The sequence below is a fragment of the Lissotriton vulgaris genome, chromosome 1_1 (assembly GCF_964263255.1).
Source record: "Lissotriton vulgaris chromosome 1_1, aLisVul1.2, whole genome shotgun sequence".
Taxonomy (NCBI): Eukaryota; Metazoa; Chordata; class Amphibia; order Caudata; family Salamandridae; genus Lissotriton; species Lissotriton vulgaris.
This window is the reverse complement of record NC_141685.1, coordinates 1463076858-1463095530: the sequence shown is the minus strand read 5'-3', so window position 1 is coordinate 1463095530 and position 18673 is coordinate 1463076858. Positions and strand designations below refer to the sequence as shown.

Sequence of the window (18673 nt, the reverse complement as noted above, 5' to 3'; positions counted from 1 at the left end):
CTGCATCCAGCCCACGCTCCATTGCAGTCTGACTGGACTTGTGAGTTTAACTGGACTTGCATGACCAGATAGCCGTGAGTGGTGCTATACTTAACTGAAAACTTTAAAGTTGTATATCTCGGGTTCTATCAATTTTTTTTATTTCGTTTTGGCATCAAATATCTTATTAAATGTAACTCCATTTTTCGAAATTGGGTTGGATTTCCCTTGTTTGTGTCTTTTTTACTTTATTGCTGTTTGTGTGCTGTGTAAATACTCTACACATTGCTGACCTGTGTGCACCATCCCTACACAGTTATCTTCTGATTGATGAATCTTTGGGAGGTGAGTGAGTTTTCATGTGGATAAAAAAGTGTGAGTATTCTCAAGGTTTTCTACAATAGATTGAGATGCTGTCCTATGAACTGGAATTAAAAGGTTACAGGAACCCAGGCAGCTTTATCTTATCCTGTCTAGAATAAGACGATTTTCTCTGTGGTCTTAAATATAAATTAATTAATGTATGAAGTTGGTTTTCAGGTCCCCATCCTATCACTTGAACCGAGACAGAAGGAAACAGTATATAAGCCAGGCTAAGGGCATACAGTCAAGAGAAAGGGGGAGAGCAATGCACCGAGAATTATTGATTCTCATCTGCTAATGTTTAATCCCTAAAAGAGGGAGAAGCAAGAATAAGACACAGACGGGTTTGATCAAACACATGCTGCCCAAAATTTGATTTGCTCAAGTGTTTTTGTTCCAGCTCTCTTTGCAAACTCCTGTGGATTTTCCAAAGTACGAAATGTGGGGTTAAAAATGTGGATACCATAGAAATATAATGAGTTGCTTGTGCATTTCATTTTCCTCTTTCCGGATTGCCTGTAACTGCTGAAGTTTTGGGTGAGGCATTTATTGAATTAGGCAAATACTTGCAACATCCTGGAACCTTGCTACAGGGAATTTTTGGTTGACTCTCAATGTAAATCGTGCTATTATACTTTTAAAATGAAAAGTTCTGAATTAAACAGTATATTTTTAAGTTGTCTAAGTCACTTATACATGTTATACGTGTAGTAAATTAATTACCTTTCCAAACGAATAAAGCATTTTGTCCAGAGAAAGGCAGTTTGACTCAGATTTTCTAAAACCTGATATCATTCATTCAAATGCGTGTTGTAGTTGTGTAGCAGTTCTCTGCTGTGTTCTCTACTGTGACTTGCGCAGTGTAAACTGGAGCGAGCACCACTCCCCTGCTGGCAGTCAGAAGCAATGTCCCACCCGCAAACACTGCTCGGGGCAGTGAAAAATAAAACGCTAATTCCTTTTATTACCGTTTTACATTTTCACTTTTATTCCTCCGCCCAACGGGTGGGCCGCCACTGGGAATCTCAGCTATGAGAGTTCTGATTGCGGAGATTCCACCCCGAGTGCAGAGACTCCCCTACGACTGCGGGCCTCCGCCACGAGTGTGGAGCTCCTTTGTGTATCAGGCCCAATATGTACAATACTTGGAAGACTGAAATCCACGTATAAAAGCTTGTCTCTAAAATGACGTAGCTGTTCAACTGTAATAAGTATAGCTGTTCACCTGTAATAAGTTATCATAGTCTTTTTTTATGTCACAATGCTTGCTGCCTCTGGTTAGCACAGGTGAAATGCAGAACAAAGGCATAATTAAAGGTGCAGTTTAAACAGAAAATGACACCTGGCTTTTCCTTCTGCTGTTTTCTAGATGATGAGGAAAAAGAAGATATGTATGAAGCATGTTTATTTTTTGAGCACTATTGTTATTTATAGGAAAGATAGAATCTCTCTGCATATTCCTACACATTCTGAGCTACAGTATATTTTTTAAACTTGACATATTAAATCGATTCTATTATCTTTTTGCAAGAAATATTTAACTGCTTTTTGTTGTGTTTAATTGTGCACTGAAAATTCTACTTTTATTCTTCATGCATGCAAGCATCCTACCTCTTTCATAGGAAAGAACAGCGCAGCAAGGATTCAAGAGGTTTGTGGGAAAGGTAGTGGTGTGACATATTATAAATAATAAAATACCCTTTGCCATACATTATAAGGATTTTGTAAGGCACATCGGAGATCCATGCCCTTATAAATGAAAAAAGAACAATTGATGGATAGAATGTTGAACAATGTCAAACATTCACCTCAGTACTGAGATCTGGGCCTAAATTCATAGTTTTTTTGCTCTCCATGCCATTCTAGTTTAAACCCAGCCATATGCAAATCAGTCGAGACCCTGCTCCACATGGGAACAGTCCAGGCCAAACTGCCAGGCCATTTTTCTCCCTGAACCGGAAACAAGCATTCTGAGACCGATTTTGGGGTATCACCCCTCATCAGCCAGAATGGCTTGACTCCAGTGGCATGGCGAGCACGGAACGCACGTCTAAGTGTACCCATCCTACTTAGGGTGACAAATACATTTCGGGCTGGACTATTGAATGGTGGTGGTATGTTGATGCTAGTGCACTGCTATGTTGGATTGGGCACATGACTAATGGTATGAAACTCTTGTATGTGGTGTATAAATGGCTGATAAAACAGCTTTATTGCTCTCCTTCAGTAGTCTTAGTTTAAATATTCTGATACTGTGATTAGTATCCGTTCTTTGAAGCTAGCACTTCTGGATATACCGAAACCTACCTACATGAGTGGTGGTTTTATTTGGAAAGTTCAGTAACAACCCCTCACTGTTTTTTTCAACTTCATGCTCTGAATTATCAAGGGTGGTATAGCTTCCATTGATCCCACTCACTTTCCCACAATAGTCTGCAAAACATGAAAGTTTGCATAAATGGCTAAGATCACTCCTTTATTTACATTTTGTGAAGGATATTTCTGAAATCTGTAGCGTTCTCACAAATCGCACACCCACCCACTTGTCTCCACATACAAATGGAACACAATTTTTGTGGGTGGCTCTTGAGTTCACAATTGGAAAGTGCAAAAAACACAAAGTGGACACATCAAGGTTTTCCACTGAAACGCACCGTTTTAGGAAAGTGGATAGCTGTGTATTTTGGGTTTTGTATGTGCTGCCACCCACAGAAGTCTACCAGACCTGCACATTTCTGAAAACTTGACAACCGAGGAGCCCTGGGATGTATGACTTGTGTGGTTCTCTCGTGGTAATTGTACACAGAAGCCCTGGCGAACCTCAAATTTTGGTAAAAAATACACATTTTCCTCACATATCTGTGATGGAAGATTCTGGAATCTGTGGCGTGCCACAAATTTCCTACCACCCTGAGTTTTCATATGTCTCTCGATAAGAACGGTACCCCGCTTGTGTGAGTGGGCCCCAACACAAAATGCCCTAAAGTGCTATGCTGAGATAAGCAATAGAGGGAGCTGCATTGTTTGGGGACATGCTATGGTGCCACCCATGCAAACCTACTAACTACAGACATTTTTTTAAACTAGAAAACCATGGGATATTAGGGTGGGGTGCCTTGTGTGGATTCCATGAGGATTTCTCAGCATGGCCTCAAGAACCCCGGCTATTCATATTGCTTATCTCTCAATGTAGCACTTTAGGACTTTTATGTTGTGGCTTCTTAGCCCATATACACAAGTGGGGTACCATTCTTATCATATTTTTACATCCCCATAGATTCCAAATTTTTCTGGTACAGAAATGTGAGGAAAATGTGTGTTTTTTTTTTACCAAAATGTGAATTTTAAAACAAGGGATTCTGGGTAAGAAAAGCTGTTGAGAGCCATGCAAGACACCACACCCTGGATTTTCCTAGGTGTCTAGTTTTAAAAAAAAAGACAGGTTTGGTAGGTTTCCTTAGGTACCTGCTAAGGTGGGGTCTAAAATCCACAGCTACCAACATTGCAAAAAAAGTGTGAGTTTTCAGTTGAAAAATTAGATGTGTCCAAGTTGCTTTTTGGGCCATTTCCTGTTGCGGCGTGTGGGCCTTTTAGAAAGTTGACATTTCTTGTCCTAGTTGTTAGACCTGTCAGCCTTAGGGTGGTCTACACCCAGCTTTTTGCCTTTTTCCTCCATTTTTTTCTTACCTTGTTTTTTTTTTCCTGGACGTTGGACTCTGCACTATCGCTAACCAGTGCTAAAGTGCATGTGCTCTCTCCTAGATAAAATGCACTACATGTGCCCCAGGCCTGTAAACTAAATGCTACTATATGCCTGCAGCACTGATTGCACCACCCACTTAAGTAGCCTTTTAAACATGGCTCAGGGCTGCCATTGCAGAGTATATGTGTGCAGTGTTAAGCTGAAATTTCGACCTGCCAAAATAAACCCGTTGCTAGGCCCGTATCTTCTTTTTTAATACATATAAGTCACCCCTAGGGTAGACCCTGGACAGCCCAGAGAACAGAGTACAATGTATTTAAAAAGAAGGAGTTGTACTTTTAAGTTTTACATGCCCTGACTGCGAAAAACTCTGAAATGTGTTTTGCACTACTGGAAACCCTAAATCTCCCGTAGGATAACATTGGGATTACCATAACACATTTTCTGAGTGTAATTTCCATTTAAATAGAACTGATTCAGGTTTTGTGTCTCTGGAATCCGAATTTAAAATCCTAACTTATTGTGAAGTCAGATTTTAAATTACAATTCTAAAAATGCCACTTGTTGGCATTACCATGCCTTGGCCATTTCGTGCCTGCAATGGTATCTGGTCACATGACTGGGTGTAGTGGGCAGTTGGGCTTTGTGTATTCCTCTTAGACAGCCATACACAATGGGAGCTTAGGTGTGACTGAGTGGGTCATCACTGGCAGAATGGGAGAAAGGAGCTGGGGGCAGCCTCACTTACACTTGAAAAGGCTGGGTCCTGTCACCACACAAATGGCTGCAAACGCCCTGTATCTAGTCTGGAGCCAGGACAGGGAAGGCAGGGGATCTGTGCACTTCAAGGGCATGCCTTTCGAAGCATCTCCCCACTTTAAATGCACAATATAAAAGAAGGACCTCAGACACCACCACTGCAGTACACTTCTGGAAATGTGGATGCCCTGTCAGGAAGAAGGACTGCTGTGCTGCTGAAGGACTGCCACTCTTTTTTTTAATTTGTATGTATACAGGCATGTCATTGTAATGTCCTGAAGATGATCCAACGATCGAAACTCCGTCTGCAAAATGTTACACATATACATCCACTAAACTGTTATGTTAAATATATAATGGTGTCTCCACGATTTCTGTCTGTTTCATTTATATCAAACTTATATGCAGACACGTTTTCTTTGCCTGAACCCTTTACTTAATGTTGTTTGTTTGTTTATGTCAGTAGGACACAGGTTGTGTCCCACTTGGATTTCTTCCCTTACTTTATGTTATACATTTATATTAAAACCTGTCCGGCTGGACAGAGAATATAGCACTGATTGAGTCTATATTGATTTGTATATTACCAGACTGTCTAGGGACCATTGTCTTTAGAAATAATTACTCACTTTAGTGGTAACTGGGATCAAAGTGCATTTTATACAGAGATATAAGAAATAAACTCATGTAAGAGTGGTATCTTTCCCCTCAATGGCTTAAACAAATGCACCCATCAGTTTATGCACAATACTGGAGGTGTGAGGGCCAGGTAGGAACACTGACCCATATTAGGTGGCCTTGTGAAGACATACTTATTTTGGAAGAGTTGAGCCCCATTAAAAAAGGTTTCGACCTTCATAGTCTGGGAAAGACCAGAATAGTTAGTGCTGAGATTAAGAGACAATAGTATTAGGCATCTGTCATTACATATCAACGCCCTTCTACAGCATATACTGGGAGCAGCAAGGAAATTAATAGCAGCACATTGGAAAAGGGAAGCAATTTCTGGAATTTCAGACTAAAGCACACCATGGCACTGGACAATCTGTCTCGATCTATTGCACCAAGAAAAGAAATTTCATGAGACTTGGCAACCACTGATAGTACAATTATCCACCACGCACAATATGCCAGTGTCCCCACGGGGTCTACAACTGTTTGATAACAAATGCACCTCCCCTACGGTCCACATGATCTATCTCAAGGAGGGAATGATCACATCCAAGAGTGGAATCTATCCTGGGCGAAGAGCGAGCGGATGAAGGAGGTGAGTTCTTTAAGCTTCTTTTTCTTTGCTTATGGGATACTTTATTATATTTACTTATACATTGCTGCAGACGAACCCACTACTTTTACTGATGTGAAATGTCATATCTAACAGTTTATTAAACATATTTGATTTAAAAAGACAGCCATTTGGTTTCACAAACACAAAGCTTTGGACACTGTCACAATGCATTGTGCAAGGTTTCTAGTAGTAACCATGTTTATTGTTATATGGTTTACTAACGTAACAAGCATTGGCAAAGCCTATAGTCCTCGCTTGCACGGACTGGAACATTTAAAAAAAATGTGCAGAAGTGGTTGAAACAAAAAACAAGTTCTGTATGCAATGGATCTATGAGAAAAATATTTAATGTGTGATGGTTAAAAGTCATTTTGAGATGTAAAGTAGTCCCTCGTGCACAGCAATGTAAGCACTCCATAGGATGAGGAATGATAAACAAAACAACCAACAGCTTGTAGTGAGAAAATAAAATTCCTCTGGGTGGCCCCAAAGCACTCACTTTGAATGTTTTTTTAAGTAATAGACCAAATGCACATCTCAAAGATAGTGTTCCAATTTTTTGAATGTTACAAAGTAGCCAACATTCTGGCCTTGGTTACGTGGTATAGCACAGGTCTAGTTTCTCCGAGGAGTAGGAGTGCGCTTAACAGACACCAGTTGTACTGCAGCATGAGCATCTGAAACATGGCGTTCTGTTTACTGATTAATGTGTTTAGAGGATCTTAATAAAACCGGGTTACAAAAACTAAGTTGTGCAGGGGAGTGGGTGTGACAAAACCAGCCAGTTTGCTCAAATTATTTTCAAATTGTACATTTTTATATTGTATGATTAAACATACCAACATTCTGAGGCACAGACGAATAACAAGATTTCACAAGAATTGATCCATTTTTCAATCGTTCCCAAAGTCAAAGTAAGAGGCATTTATCTCTTTGTTCAAGATGCCACCATTACCTTTCTAGTTCTTAATTAAAACACTTACAGATGTGAATGCTTACCTTCAACAAAATATTCCTGTTCTAACTTGACATTACAGTAGTTTGGAATTGTCTTCATGGTCACAAAGACCTGTTGGGCAGCAGTTACTTCAAAGCAGTTGTAGTGCACCTGCACCTGATAGGAAAGCAATTGAACTGAAGTAAATAACTTCACTCAGGATCCTCAAAACATATGTGAAATATTAATAGATATCACAATAATTTATCAGTATCATTTATTTCGAATTCCTGGTGATTCACTTGTGGCATTAAATACATATATACCCATCTACTATACTACTTTTGCTAATAAATATTATAAACTACAAAGTATAGTAAAGTCATGAATAATGAAACCATATTCTAGATTTGTGCTATCACAGAATACAATTTTATTTTTCGCAAACAGTTGTTTACAAAGACAAAGTCAGCATGCACAAAATGGATGCCTGTGCACACACTGGCATGCGTATATGCATCTGTTATGTTATAAAGGGATCTTTTGAGAAGACATGTAATGCAATGTCAAGATTCAATAAAATGGTAAAATGTTAAAAAAAGATAATGTGTGTGGACGTTCCCATAGGATGTCAGGTACAGACTCCTGCATATCGTTCAATCATTGAGGAATGCAGGAAATTTCCAGGATAGCTGTCCTGTCCATGTGCAGGAATACAACAGGGGAAAATGCAAGGCAGGCAGGCGGTAGAATTGTGTCCGTTTTGCACTGCACACTTCTCACAACACCGTTTGTGATATGAAAGAGTGGTAGACTACAGAGTTACTAACTAGGCAGTGCTTAATTTAAGCCAGTGGTTGCTGGTGTGGGGGACTGGCAATTTTTGGGGATCGGCACTTATTTTTCCACATCAAATTTTTACCGAGAGCAAGGGAAGGAAAGATACTCAAAGCAGAAAGAGGAAAAACTGTCACAAAGGGAGAAAGTAGGAACATGCATGAATGAGGTAAAAGTGTATGGACTGACTAGTAGTGGATTAAAGGGGCCTGAGGTGGATTTTCGACTACCGACCTTGGCATTCGGCGGGACGACTTTTAATTGCACCAGTTGCTGGCTTCTCAGCAGAGCTTTGTGCACTGGCACTATTTCTTCTACAAATTAAGCACTGTAGTGTATTTCTGAGCTTTAACACTTGCCAGCCATTTAAGGCCCATCCACATCACTGCGATCCCATGGGTCACATGGGTGTAGCGCTGTCGGCTTGCTGACTTGAGAGAGCCTGCCATCTTCACACCCACACCCAAGAAATGACATACTAAGATTGACACTTAATTCACTTTAAAAGATGAACTCACTTTGCAAAGAAAGAAAAGTAAACATCAATCCCATGTTAAAAGAATAAGCAGAAACTTGTCAGAAGACATAGCCTGACATTTACCTCTGTCGTTGAAGCATGCAAATGTAAGAAGATAAATACAGAATTCAAAGGCATCCTTATTTTTTGCTCGGACTTTCCAGACCCACTTAAAATTGTCTAGCCCACAGTTTGGTAAACACTGGCCTGGACAATTTGTTGTCTCTCTCTGCACCCTGCCTCTTCTTGTGCTTTCAATGTCTGTTAGATTTTTGATTTTCTATCTTGTGATTCTGCTATCTTTTAGTCTCCAAGTTTGCTGTGTTGCTGCCAGACACAATGGAAAGCATGGGAAATAAAACCAGGGCACAAACATGTTGACCTAAGAGCTGCTTTCGATCTTGTCCCCAGACTTTGTCTGTGGGACACCCACAGGTCAATGGGTGTGCCACCATACTAAGTAGATATTTTGATTAAGGCTTCTTTACTAGAATTGTTCCCAAGTACCAGGATGGCTTACAATGATCGGCATTCCCTTCCGGAAAGTAAATAAGTTTGACTATCTTGGTCTTAGAATCAATAATTCTCCTCTTTGGAAATCTCAAATACAGAAAAGTGCAGCAGTAATGCTGCATAGGTCATCAATGAGCATTACAACTTATAAAGCTACCAGTCCCAGATATGTTTCCCCTACAATTGACATCTATCATGCCAATGCCCAAACTGCTTCACAATGTAGTGCAAAAATCTGGGAAACTGGTAATACCAAAGATCTCATACATAAGAAGAACTTTTTTTGAGGTTGTTATTGAAGCTGCCTCACAGTTATCCAATATTACCTATTTTTTATGGTACCAGCCTTAGGCACATCAGAGATATTGCGATTTTAGGACTCCTTATTGTTGAGGGCAGATTGTAGTCAACTCCTGAGTTAATCTCATACAGGAACGGCCTAATCCAGATTATGAATATTGACAAAACCCATTCTATCCCTTGGTTTGGCCATATAAAACACTTGTAGGGTATTTGGAATTTGTATGATTACTGGAGCAACTCATTAACCATCAACGAGCGTCAAGAAACATTGTTCAATCTGGTTATTGGACTTTCATTCTTGAACAGCATCAAAGTTCTTTAGAAATTGGTAGTCTCACCTGCGCTTTTTTGATCCGCAAGTGCATTCCCTTCTTTTGAACCTATCTGGATGTGATAAATCCACACAAGCTAAAACTTTAAACATTAAACATAGATATGGTAAATACTTACCAACAGTTTTACGTGTGTTTGGAAGGTTAGTAATGTACAAAACAGCACATGTAAAATATACAATAGTAGGGAATAACTTTATTCAGTTAAATAACCATCAAAGTACACACAACAAACAAAAACAAACTCAGACAACCAATTCACTGGAAAAATACTAAGTCCTATATACACCAATACAGCCTCACTACAATTATCAAAAAACATCTCAATCAGTTCATTAAGATATTCATAATAGCAATAATGAACATAATTTCAACATTTCCCTCCAGGCAGTTTAAATACAATATATAAAACACAATAAAACATCCCATTAAAAGTACAACAAACCAAAATATATGTTACTTGAAGTATCGAACACTCTGACCATCAGGTTCACTTTATAGTCATTTGTTTGAACTAGCAACAATTTCCCTCCTGTGCATAGCAATTCTATCTTCCCATACCATATGAGGGCTGTGCAAATATTTTAAAAACTGACTGTGCATAGTGCGTAAAATACATGTAATTAACTGCAATACATAATGGAAAAAGATCAACCAACGAACTCATTATTCCAAAGCCTTTAGGATTTTTGCTCTCCTATACCACATTGCTTCTGAAAATGTACTTACAGCAAGTACTGTTTTTTGTGATGTATCACTTTTCAAGATCCTAAAGGCTTCTAGGTGACTGCCAGTTGAGAACTAGCCAGTTACGGCATATATAAAAGTACTCCTTACAAAAAAAAGTACATGCTTTTCGTCTTCAGGTGCCAGGTCGCAAATAGGGCAGATTTCAGTTTCTTGGTTTGCCAACCATTTGCTTGTAAGGATTCTCAGTGGTAAAATTCCATCACGAAATCTTATATACAGGTTTCTGGTTGGAGATGGGAAAATGAAATCTAAAAATTCTTCAAATAGTGGAGATTGCTTATAATAGTTGCAGGGCCATTGTGGGTATACATAACAGATTGGTCATTTATATAAGCCCAGTACCTATATTTAAGTAGTTTATTATCAGATTTTAAAATAGAATTGGGCTCATCCCCCAAGTTCTACATACCGAGTTTGGAAAACCATCCAGAAGCAGATTCAACCCAAGGAATTTCCCTGTGTCATTACTTCTACCTGAGAGTCTTTAAAGACTATGGGGCATATTAGCAAAAACCTCGTTAAAATTATCGCCGTTTTAGCGGCAGGAAACTGCAGCTAAAACGGCGATAATGGCCTTGCTAATATGTGTTATAGAATTCCAATAGAAGCCCAGGTTAGATGTGCAGGACATCTAACCTGGGCTTCTATTGGAATTCTATCACGCATATTAGCAAGCCCATTATTGCCGTTTTAGCGGCAGTTTCCTGCCGCTAAAACGGCGATAATTTTAACAAGGTTCTTGCTAATATGCCCCTATAAGTTCTGGTATAGACCATAGTCGGATCCAATATACTAAAGTTTTCAAAATGGCCCGGTGAGCAACTTGTTGTATTCCAACATCAAAATACATGGGGATTAATGGGGTACTAGATGATAAGCCTAATAGCCTTCTAAAAAAGCTGTTCTCAGCAATGGTTAACAACTGTAAATTACCATAACCCCATATCTCTGCCCCATAAAGAGCGGCACCCTGTGCTGTTGCTCGGTAAACTTCCACAGCAGGGGAAATATCACTCAAATTAGTTTGATTATAAAACCTTAAAATGGCATTGGATCTGTGTTCAGTAATTAGTTTTCATTTCACCAATTGGTTTGTCCTCCCTAAATTGTCTTTAAGTCTGACCACCAAATAATCAAAACTATGTACTCAGCCCAGGGCCTCGCCCCGCATGAATACTACGACTTCCTGTTTTCTTCTTTCCAAACACCATAAACTTAGTTTTGTTAATATTCAGTTCTAAGCATCTCAAATTACAAAATTTTAAAAACGTATCCATTAAAATTTGGAGACTCAGAGATTTAGATATGAGGGGGGAATAGTCAGCAAAAAGTAAAATAAGTATCTTTTTGTTATTCAAAATTGGAGAGTCATTTCTACAATGTTCTAGGGTGTCCACAACATCATTAATGTATAGGGAAAATAGGGTGGGCACTAGCACACAGCCCTGGCGAACTCCTCGCTCTACGGGAATACGATCCGTCAATTCTCCATTTTTTAACCCAGCGGATCTGTGCAAAATTATTCACATGTAATCTACTTATTAAATGCACTAAGTTGGCCGAAGCAGCCATGTTTATCAGGGCTTGCCAAAGGGCTGATCGTGGTATAAAATCAAACGCCGCTCTAAGATCAATAAATGCCACGTAAAGGTGTTGTTTCTGAAGTTAAACATTTTTCCAGTATAAAATAATAAATCAAAAAATGTGATCTGTTGTACTAATTCTTGGTCTAAAACATGCCTTGAGGGGAGATAAAATCTCTTGTGAATCAGCCCAGTCCAGAAGTCTCATCAGGATTTGTTTCGAAAAAATGTTTTGAGCATTATCAATGAGGCTGATAGGCCTATAATTAGATGGCTCCACCAAATCACCTTTTTTATGTATAGCTACAATTTCAGCTCCAAGCCATGAGTCAGGTACCTTCCCCCCAGCTGCAATAGCATTAAATAACATATTACGGTAGGAGGACCATATCAAGGGTTCAGATTTATATAAATCCCTGGGTATTTTTTCTGGTCCAGGTGCTTTAGCAGATTTTCTGCGAATCGATCGCTCGAATTGTTACGCCTAAGCTAAAGATGATAGGAGGAGTGGAATTTAGTATAGGCCATACATTTAAAAATCTAGTGCCATCAAGGAACTGAGAGTCACCAGAAGCATGAAGCATTGTAAAATGAGATACCCATTTATCCGGGGAATATTACATTGATGTAAAATTGTTTTTTCTTACTTGGTTTGGGTAACAAGGCGACAGAATAGTCTAATGTCATTCTTTTTTCCAGCATCCAAAATATCTTGCCATAAGTTATTATTCCAATTCCTCTTGGCTTTAATCAAGATAGATTTGTAGTGAGATCTTGCTGCTTTAACAGTACTATTTCCCTCTATTATAGCCTTCCTCGGAGCTGACTTGGCTACCTTGCAAGCGGGTTAAACCCTTTCTCCACCTTCAATGAATTAGAAGTCCTAATAGTACAATTTTGGTAAACAATCTCCTCTAATGCATTAGACAGGCCAACATGAATGTCTAGAATATGAACTACATCCATATTCAGTCCTAAATATGCTTCAAAGTACGTAACATAAAGTTTGTAAATCTGTAAGAACTGTTTCTGATTAGACATAACATTTGGCCATGAAACATACCGGTGATTATTAGATACCACATGGGCAGGTACAATAATTATGTGGTTATTTTTATCTTGTTTTAAAGAGTCACCTGTCAAAGTTACTTCAAGGGAATTATGATCACTATCGAAACGCACCACCACTTCCATATTATACATTAGAGGCCATAAACTTACCTCGACCAAGATATAATCAATAATGCTCGTACATACCCCTCTCTTAAATGTAGCCGCCCTTATAGGATCAGAGCGAGTACGCCCATTACACACTCTAAGGCCCTTGCTTAATGTAAACGAAGCCAGTTCTAAAGCAGTGTTGGAAAAACAATCTCAAAGGGAGACCAGTCAGAGGTGGTATACCCCATACTTCATCTTCCTCTCTAGTTATCTCATTTAAATATAATGAAGGTTCAAAACTGGTATTAAAATCACCTGCTACTATGACTTTTACACTAGAGTCCAGATTGTCTATAAGTTCCTCCAAAAGAGATAGTGTAGGTGATTTATCCAATCACGTAGAATACCTAAGATAAATATTAAAAATAGTCAAACGGAGACCCGAAGAAAAGGTTACAGTGATCCCATCAGATCTAAATTATCAATCACCATCAGGGTAGAGCTACTAACACAGTCATTCTTAATTAAAATCAAAAGCCCACCTATGGCCCTCCCAAAATGGGCTGCAGGTTTGGCCTCCACACTATAACTAGTAAACCCATCAAAAGACACTTTTTCTCTCACCCATGTCTCTTGTAACAAACAAATATCTTGATTGGCTATATATGCCAAGCAATATTAATGTGATTGAAGATGCCAGCCATGAATTATTTTTCTGCTCAATGTACAGACTGGCAAGAATTAAGTTAAACGGATAAAACCACTATGCTTGAGGATGGGTATTAAACACTGTTTTTTGGATCTCAAGTATTTCAAACAGATGCAAAGATTACCATTGTTTTTAGCTTGAGTTAATTTGTACTTGCTGTCTGGTTTATTAGGAGGAGTAAGGAACTTTTATTATGATTGAAAGTATTGACCACATTTTCTATTTATTTGGACTAAGGTTTAGATAGATTGAATATATGTGAATGTTTTTATTCTGTGTAATTTATTTGTTATGAGTAATCGTGTTTTATGCGGTATTTCCCCTAAATAAACAGATACTATTCACTATACAATGCACCTTGCCTTATGTGCAGTAGACCTACACAGGGGTAAATCATAATTTTTTAAAAGGAAGGTTTTGACTTGTCAAAAAGGGTTATTTTCACAAGTTGAATTTGCAGTTTACGACTGCAACAGCCAGCTTACAAATGGTATATTTTTATTCATGTTTGTACTTTTACTGTAGTAGGTGGCACAATGGGTCCTGCAATCCACTAGCGACATTGACTTACAGACCCTGGTTACAATTTGTATCATATACTACAGAATTATAGGTAAGTTAAATATACCCAAAAGGGTATGCCAATTTCGCCATGTTGAAAGGGGGAGTGCAGGCATGTTATCATTGGTTAGCAGGGGTAAAGTACAGAATGTTTTTACAGCCAGTAAAAATCTAGGGTCCAGAAAATGGTGAAAAAACAGGGGTGATACTGCTAAAAGGGAACATTTCCTACAGACCTGCTCTAACACGTGGGATTTACAATTAAAAGTCCTTGTGTGGTGGAAATAAAATGAATTAACTCAATTTTGTGAAGGCTAAATAATATCATGTAGTTATTAGGGATCATCAACGTATACATTTCAGAAAATACTGATGTGCTGAACCAGCTGATAACATGTGAAATGGTGTCACTCTTCAAATAAACGAAACCCTTTTAATGCAAGTTTATCTACTATTTCTCAGATAATTAAAAGCAAAAAATAATGTTGGTGAGTTACCAACAGAAAGCAGTAGTAAGTTATAGCACAGCCATCTTTAGTTGTTTCTCATATTTATATACACATCACATTTCAAACGATACATAAAAATGTTTTGTAAGAGAGTTTCTATGACAGTGATATAACACTTTTTCCATAGGATTACTGCAGTGTAGTTGCTGTGTTTCCATATTTGTAAAAGAAAAATCACTGAGTATGAATTTGGCCTGGATGGAATTTTGAATTCAGCTAGTGGAATTTGGTAATTCTGCATTACTCTTGTAATGCAGAATTAATGATAAATTCCGCTTCTCCGCTGGTAGAATTATTCTGCAGTAAATTGTTTCTAAACATGGCTGAAAGAGGGAGAAGCCCCTGTATGTTTACTATGTTTTAAAATCACTGCACATTAAAGTTTTTTCTGCAGTGGTTTTTAAATGTAGAGGGACTGCTCCCTCTTATGGCCCTGTTTAGAAACCACTGCAGTGCATAGCCGTCGGCAGCACTCTTACAGACGCTGCAGTGATCACTGCAGAGTATGTAAGGGCACCAAGAGTTATGCACTGCAGTGAATTTAAAACAGGGATGGAAGAGGGAGCAGTCCCTCTGTGTTGAAAAAACATACCTTTCATTGGCAGCGCCCTTACATACTCTGCACTAATCATGCAGATTATGTAAGGGCATCGAGTGGTATTTGGCTGCGTTATTTTCTCAGCGCAAATACATCCTCGCATCCATTTTTGGACACAAGGATGCATTTTGCGCAAAGAAAATTAGATAAGACATTTTAATGTAATTCAACTGTATTCCGTGGAATCAAACCCCCACCAATTCCACCCTCCCCTAGTATGAATGAGCAAATATGTCTTTTTAAAACATTTCCTATCTGGTGGATTAAAAACACATGCACACACACATGCCATGCATAGCATATCTATATACTGCATCAAAGAATAGAGTGAAATTTATTATGCATTATTTTAGAGCAAAACAATAAAAACAGATGTGAACTGTGGTAATCTGATTATGCCAAACTGGGACAAAATCACAAGTCCAGGGTGTCCGCAATGTAGTGTGGGTCGGATACAGGGGCAGGGTTAGGCTTGTTGAACAAAGTACCTTAAATCCTAGTTGCTGAGCATTGTTAGATTCTGTGTCGAGGATGCATTGCACAGCAGCACTTCTGAGGAGCTGAGGGGCTGCAATCCGAGGTCCTGCATTGTCGTCGAGGATGCCGTCGGCGAGTGGCTTGCGATGCCCAGTACTGCATTGAAGAAGCAACACGTAACTGCGGTTCTGAGAAAGGTGAGGACAATACAGTGGAGTCCTGTGTCGTCATAGAGTATGACGTCAGTGAGGAACTTCAATGGGAAGGCCTGCGTGGACGATTCATCGTGCTGCAGCAGTTCAGAGGAAACTGCAGGCCGCATAGCAAATTCCTGCATTTGGGATGCATAGTGCAGGATCGGCTCCAATACCGGGCTGTGAGTAGATGCATCACGCTGTGTCTGTTCTGCCCATAGGACCACAGCTGGGTTGGCAGAGCACCTTCAGGCCAACTTCCGTAGGTTCAGGACTGGAGTGGCACTACTTGGGGGGGGTAGAACTCACAGCAGACAGAGTCAAGATACTGGGTTAAAGGTGGTTGGAGACTTTACTGCCCCTAATGCTCTCATCAGGAAGTCAGCCAACTAGCCCTTGCAGTCACTCTGGTGGTCCTGGGTTAAAGTTGCAGGTCTAATCCTTCACTCAAGCAGCAGGGCAGCAGTCCTTCTTGCAAAGCAGTCCAGCAGTCCTTCCAAGTCTTCCACAGGTGTACTGAAGGGTTGGGTCTGAGGGTCCAATATTTATATCTGGTGCCCAATTTGAAGCAGGAGAAGGTTCTGCACCCATATATGTTTGAAATGCCCTGCCTCTATGCCCTGGCCGTAGCTTGTCTGGAGTAACACTAGACCTGAAAGTGTGGTAGGTGGCAATTCCTCCATCTCATCAAGTCAGAGATGTCCCATCCCGCCAACACCTATGCTGCTTTGTCTCATAGTCTGGGAGCAATATCCATAGACCAATTGCCAGCTACCCCTAGTCATGTTACCCAGGAAACAGGAAGTAGACACCAAAAGGTTAGGACAAACAAATGCCAACTTTCTTATAGTGACATTTTCAGAATTGTGACTTTAACCATTAAAGAGGGTTTTAGAGTACAATTCTTTAGACACCAAACTTGACATTCATACCTGCTGCCAATTGAAATCTATCACGTATTAAATGTAATACGTTAATACAATGTTATCCTATGGGCAAGGTAGGCCTTGCAGCAGAGAGGACATGTAAAACTTAAAAGTACATGTCCGACTTTTTAAATACACTGCACCTTGCCCTGTAGGCTGTTTAGTGCCCACCATAGCAGTGACATATGTATTAAAAGGAAGGTTTAGGCCTAGCAAAAGATTTACTTTTCCAGATCGAAAGGGAAGTGCAAGACTGAACGTGCAGGCTTTAATGGCAGGCTTGAGACATATTTAAAAGGCTACTGAAGTGAGTGGCACAATGAGTGATGCAGGCCCACTAGTAGAAATTAATTTACAAGCCCTGGGTATGTGTGGTACCACTTTCCTAGGAACTTACAAGTAAATTAAATATGCCATTTGGGTGTAAGCCAATGCTACCATGTCCAAAGGAGAGAGCACACGCCCTATAGCACTGGTTAGCAGTGGTAAAGTGTGCATAGTTTTAAAGCCAGCAAAAACAAAGTTAACCAAAACAGAAGTATGTAAGGAAAAAGGTTGAGGAAAACCATACCAAGGATGTCAGGTCCAACATGATAATAACATTTACAGAGTGCTTATTAACGAGGTGGTAGAGGACCAACATTGCAGTGACAGTACCTGTTAAGAGGAGACTCGGAAAGTTTGGGAAAACAACCAAGATTTTAAAGAGCATCTAAATGAAATAAGACAATTTATAGACTGTACGTTGTCAGAAAGCCTAGAAAACCCGAAACCACTTATTCTATTTTCAACAGTGTTTGGATTAGTTGGAAAAACTCTTGTGAGGTGATGTTTCTTTATATGTTTCTGTATGAACCATGGGGAGTCTCTGTGTAGAGTTCTATGAACAGTGCAATGTACATTGAATTGGACACGTCCTCTGACTGAGAGCCAACAAAGCTGTTAAAGAAAGGGGCAAGAGTGAGTAAAACGTGGGTCCTCAAAAACCTATCATGCACCAGCATTCTGGATAACCTGAATTCTATGTAGGTGGTAAACCTGTAAATCCAGATAAGGAGAATTGGCACAGTTACGCCTGCAACTGATAATTACCTAAATGGATGATAGTTGTCCCATTCTCGTTCAAGAAAGGTAGAACTTTCCCCAACAGCTTAAATGGTTTTAGTGAAGATGCCTGGCTTACCATAGAAAAAGTCCAAATAAATCTTGACTCCCAAGACTTTTGACAACTCCTACTGTGAAAGGAAGTGCACTCATCACTGAAAGCCAAAAACAGTTGAGCTAGGGCTAGTGTTTCTCATTCCCAACGATTACCTCTACTCTTTCAGTGTTATGTGTATGCCAGTTAGCTCTCATCCATTCCAATATAGATCTCATACATTGTTGGGCGAGTAGACTGGATATCACCCCACTGTCCAATCGAACTAGTGATTGCGTATCAATTGGATAAATATATATGTTTACACCTTTCGATTGAGGTAGCCTGACCAGAGGACTTTTGAATAGAATAAAAATTTGAAAACATAGAGCTAAGCCTGGAGGTTCTCTATATTTAAGGAGGCTCTCCGTGGTCCTGAAGGGGAGCAGACTAACAGACTAGGAATCCTGATTCGAAAAGGGAAACAAACCAGAACGGTGTCAGTGAATTCAGCCGCACTTAAAAGACCCTGAATA

At 39.5% G+C, this 18673-nt stretch overlaps 1 protein-coding gene across 1 annotated transcript in view; it reads right to left on the bottom strand.

Moving 5' to 3' along the window:
• Positions 1–18673, bottom strand: part of IL17REL (interleukin 17 receptor E like) — a 687219-nt gene that overhangs the window by 439605 nt on the left and 228941 nt on the right. Inside the window, exon 5 of the mRNA XM_086967317.1 lies at positions 7092–7206. Within this exon, the coding sequence (XP_086823443.1) occupies positions 7092–7206 (115 nt within the window). The remainder of the gene's footprint in view (positions 1–7091; positions 7207–18673) is intronic.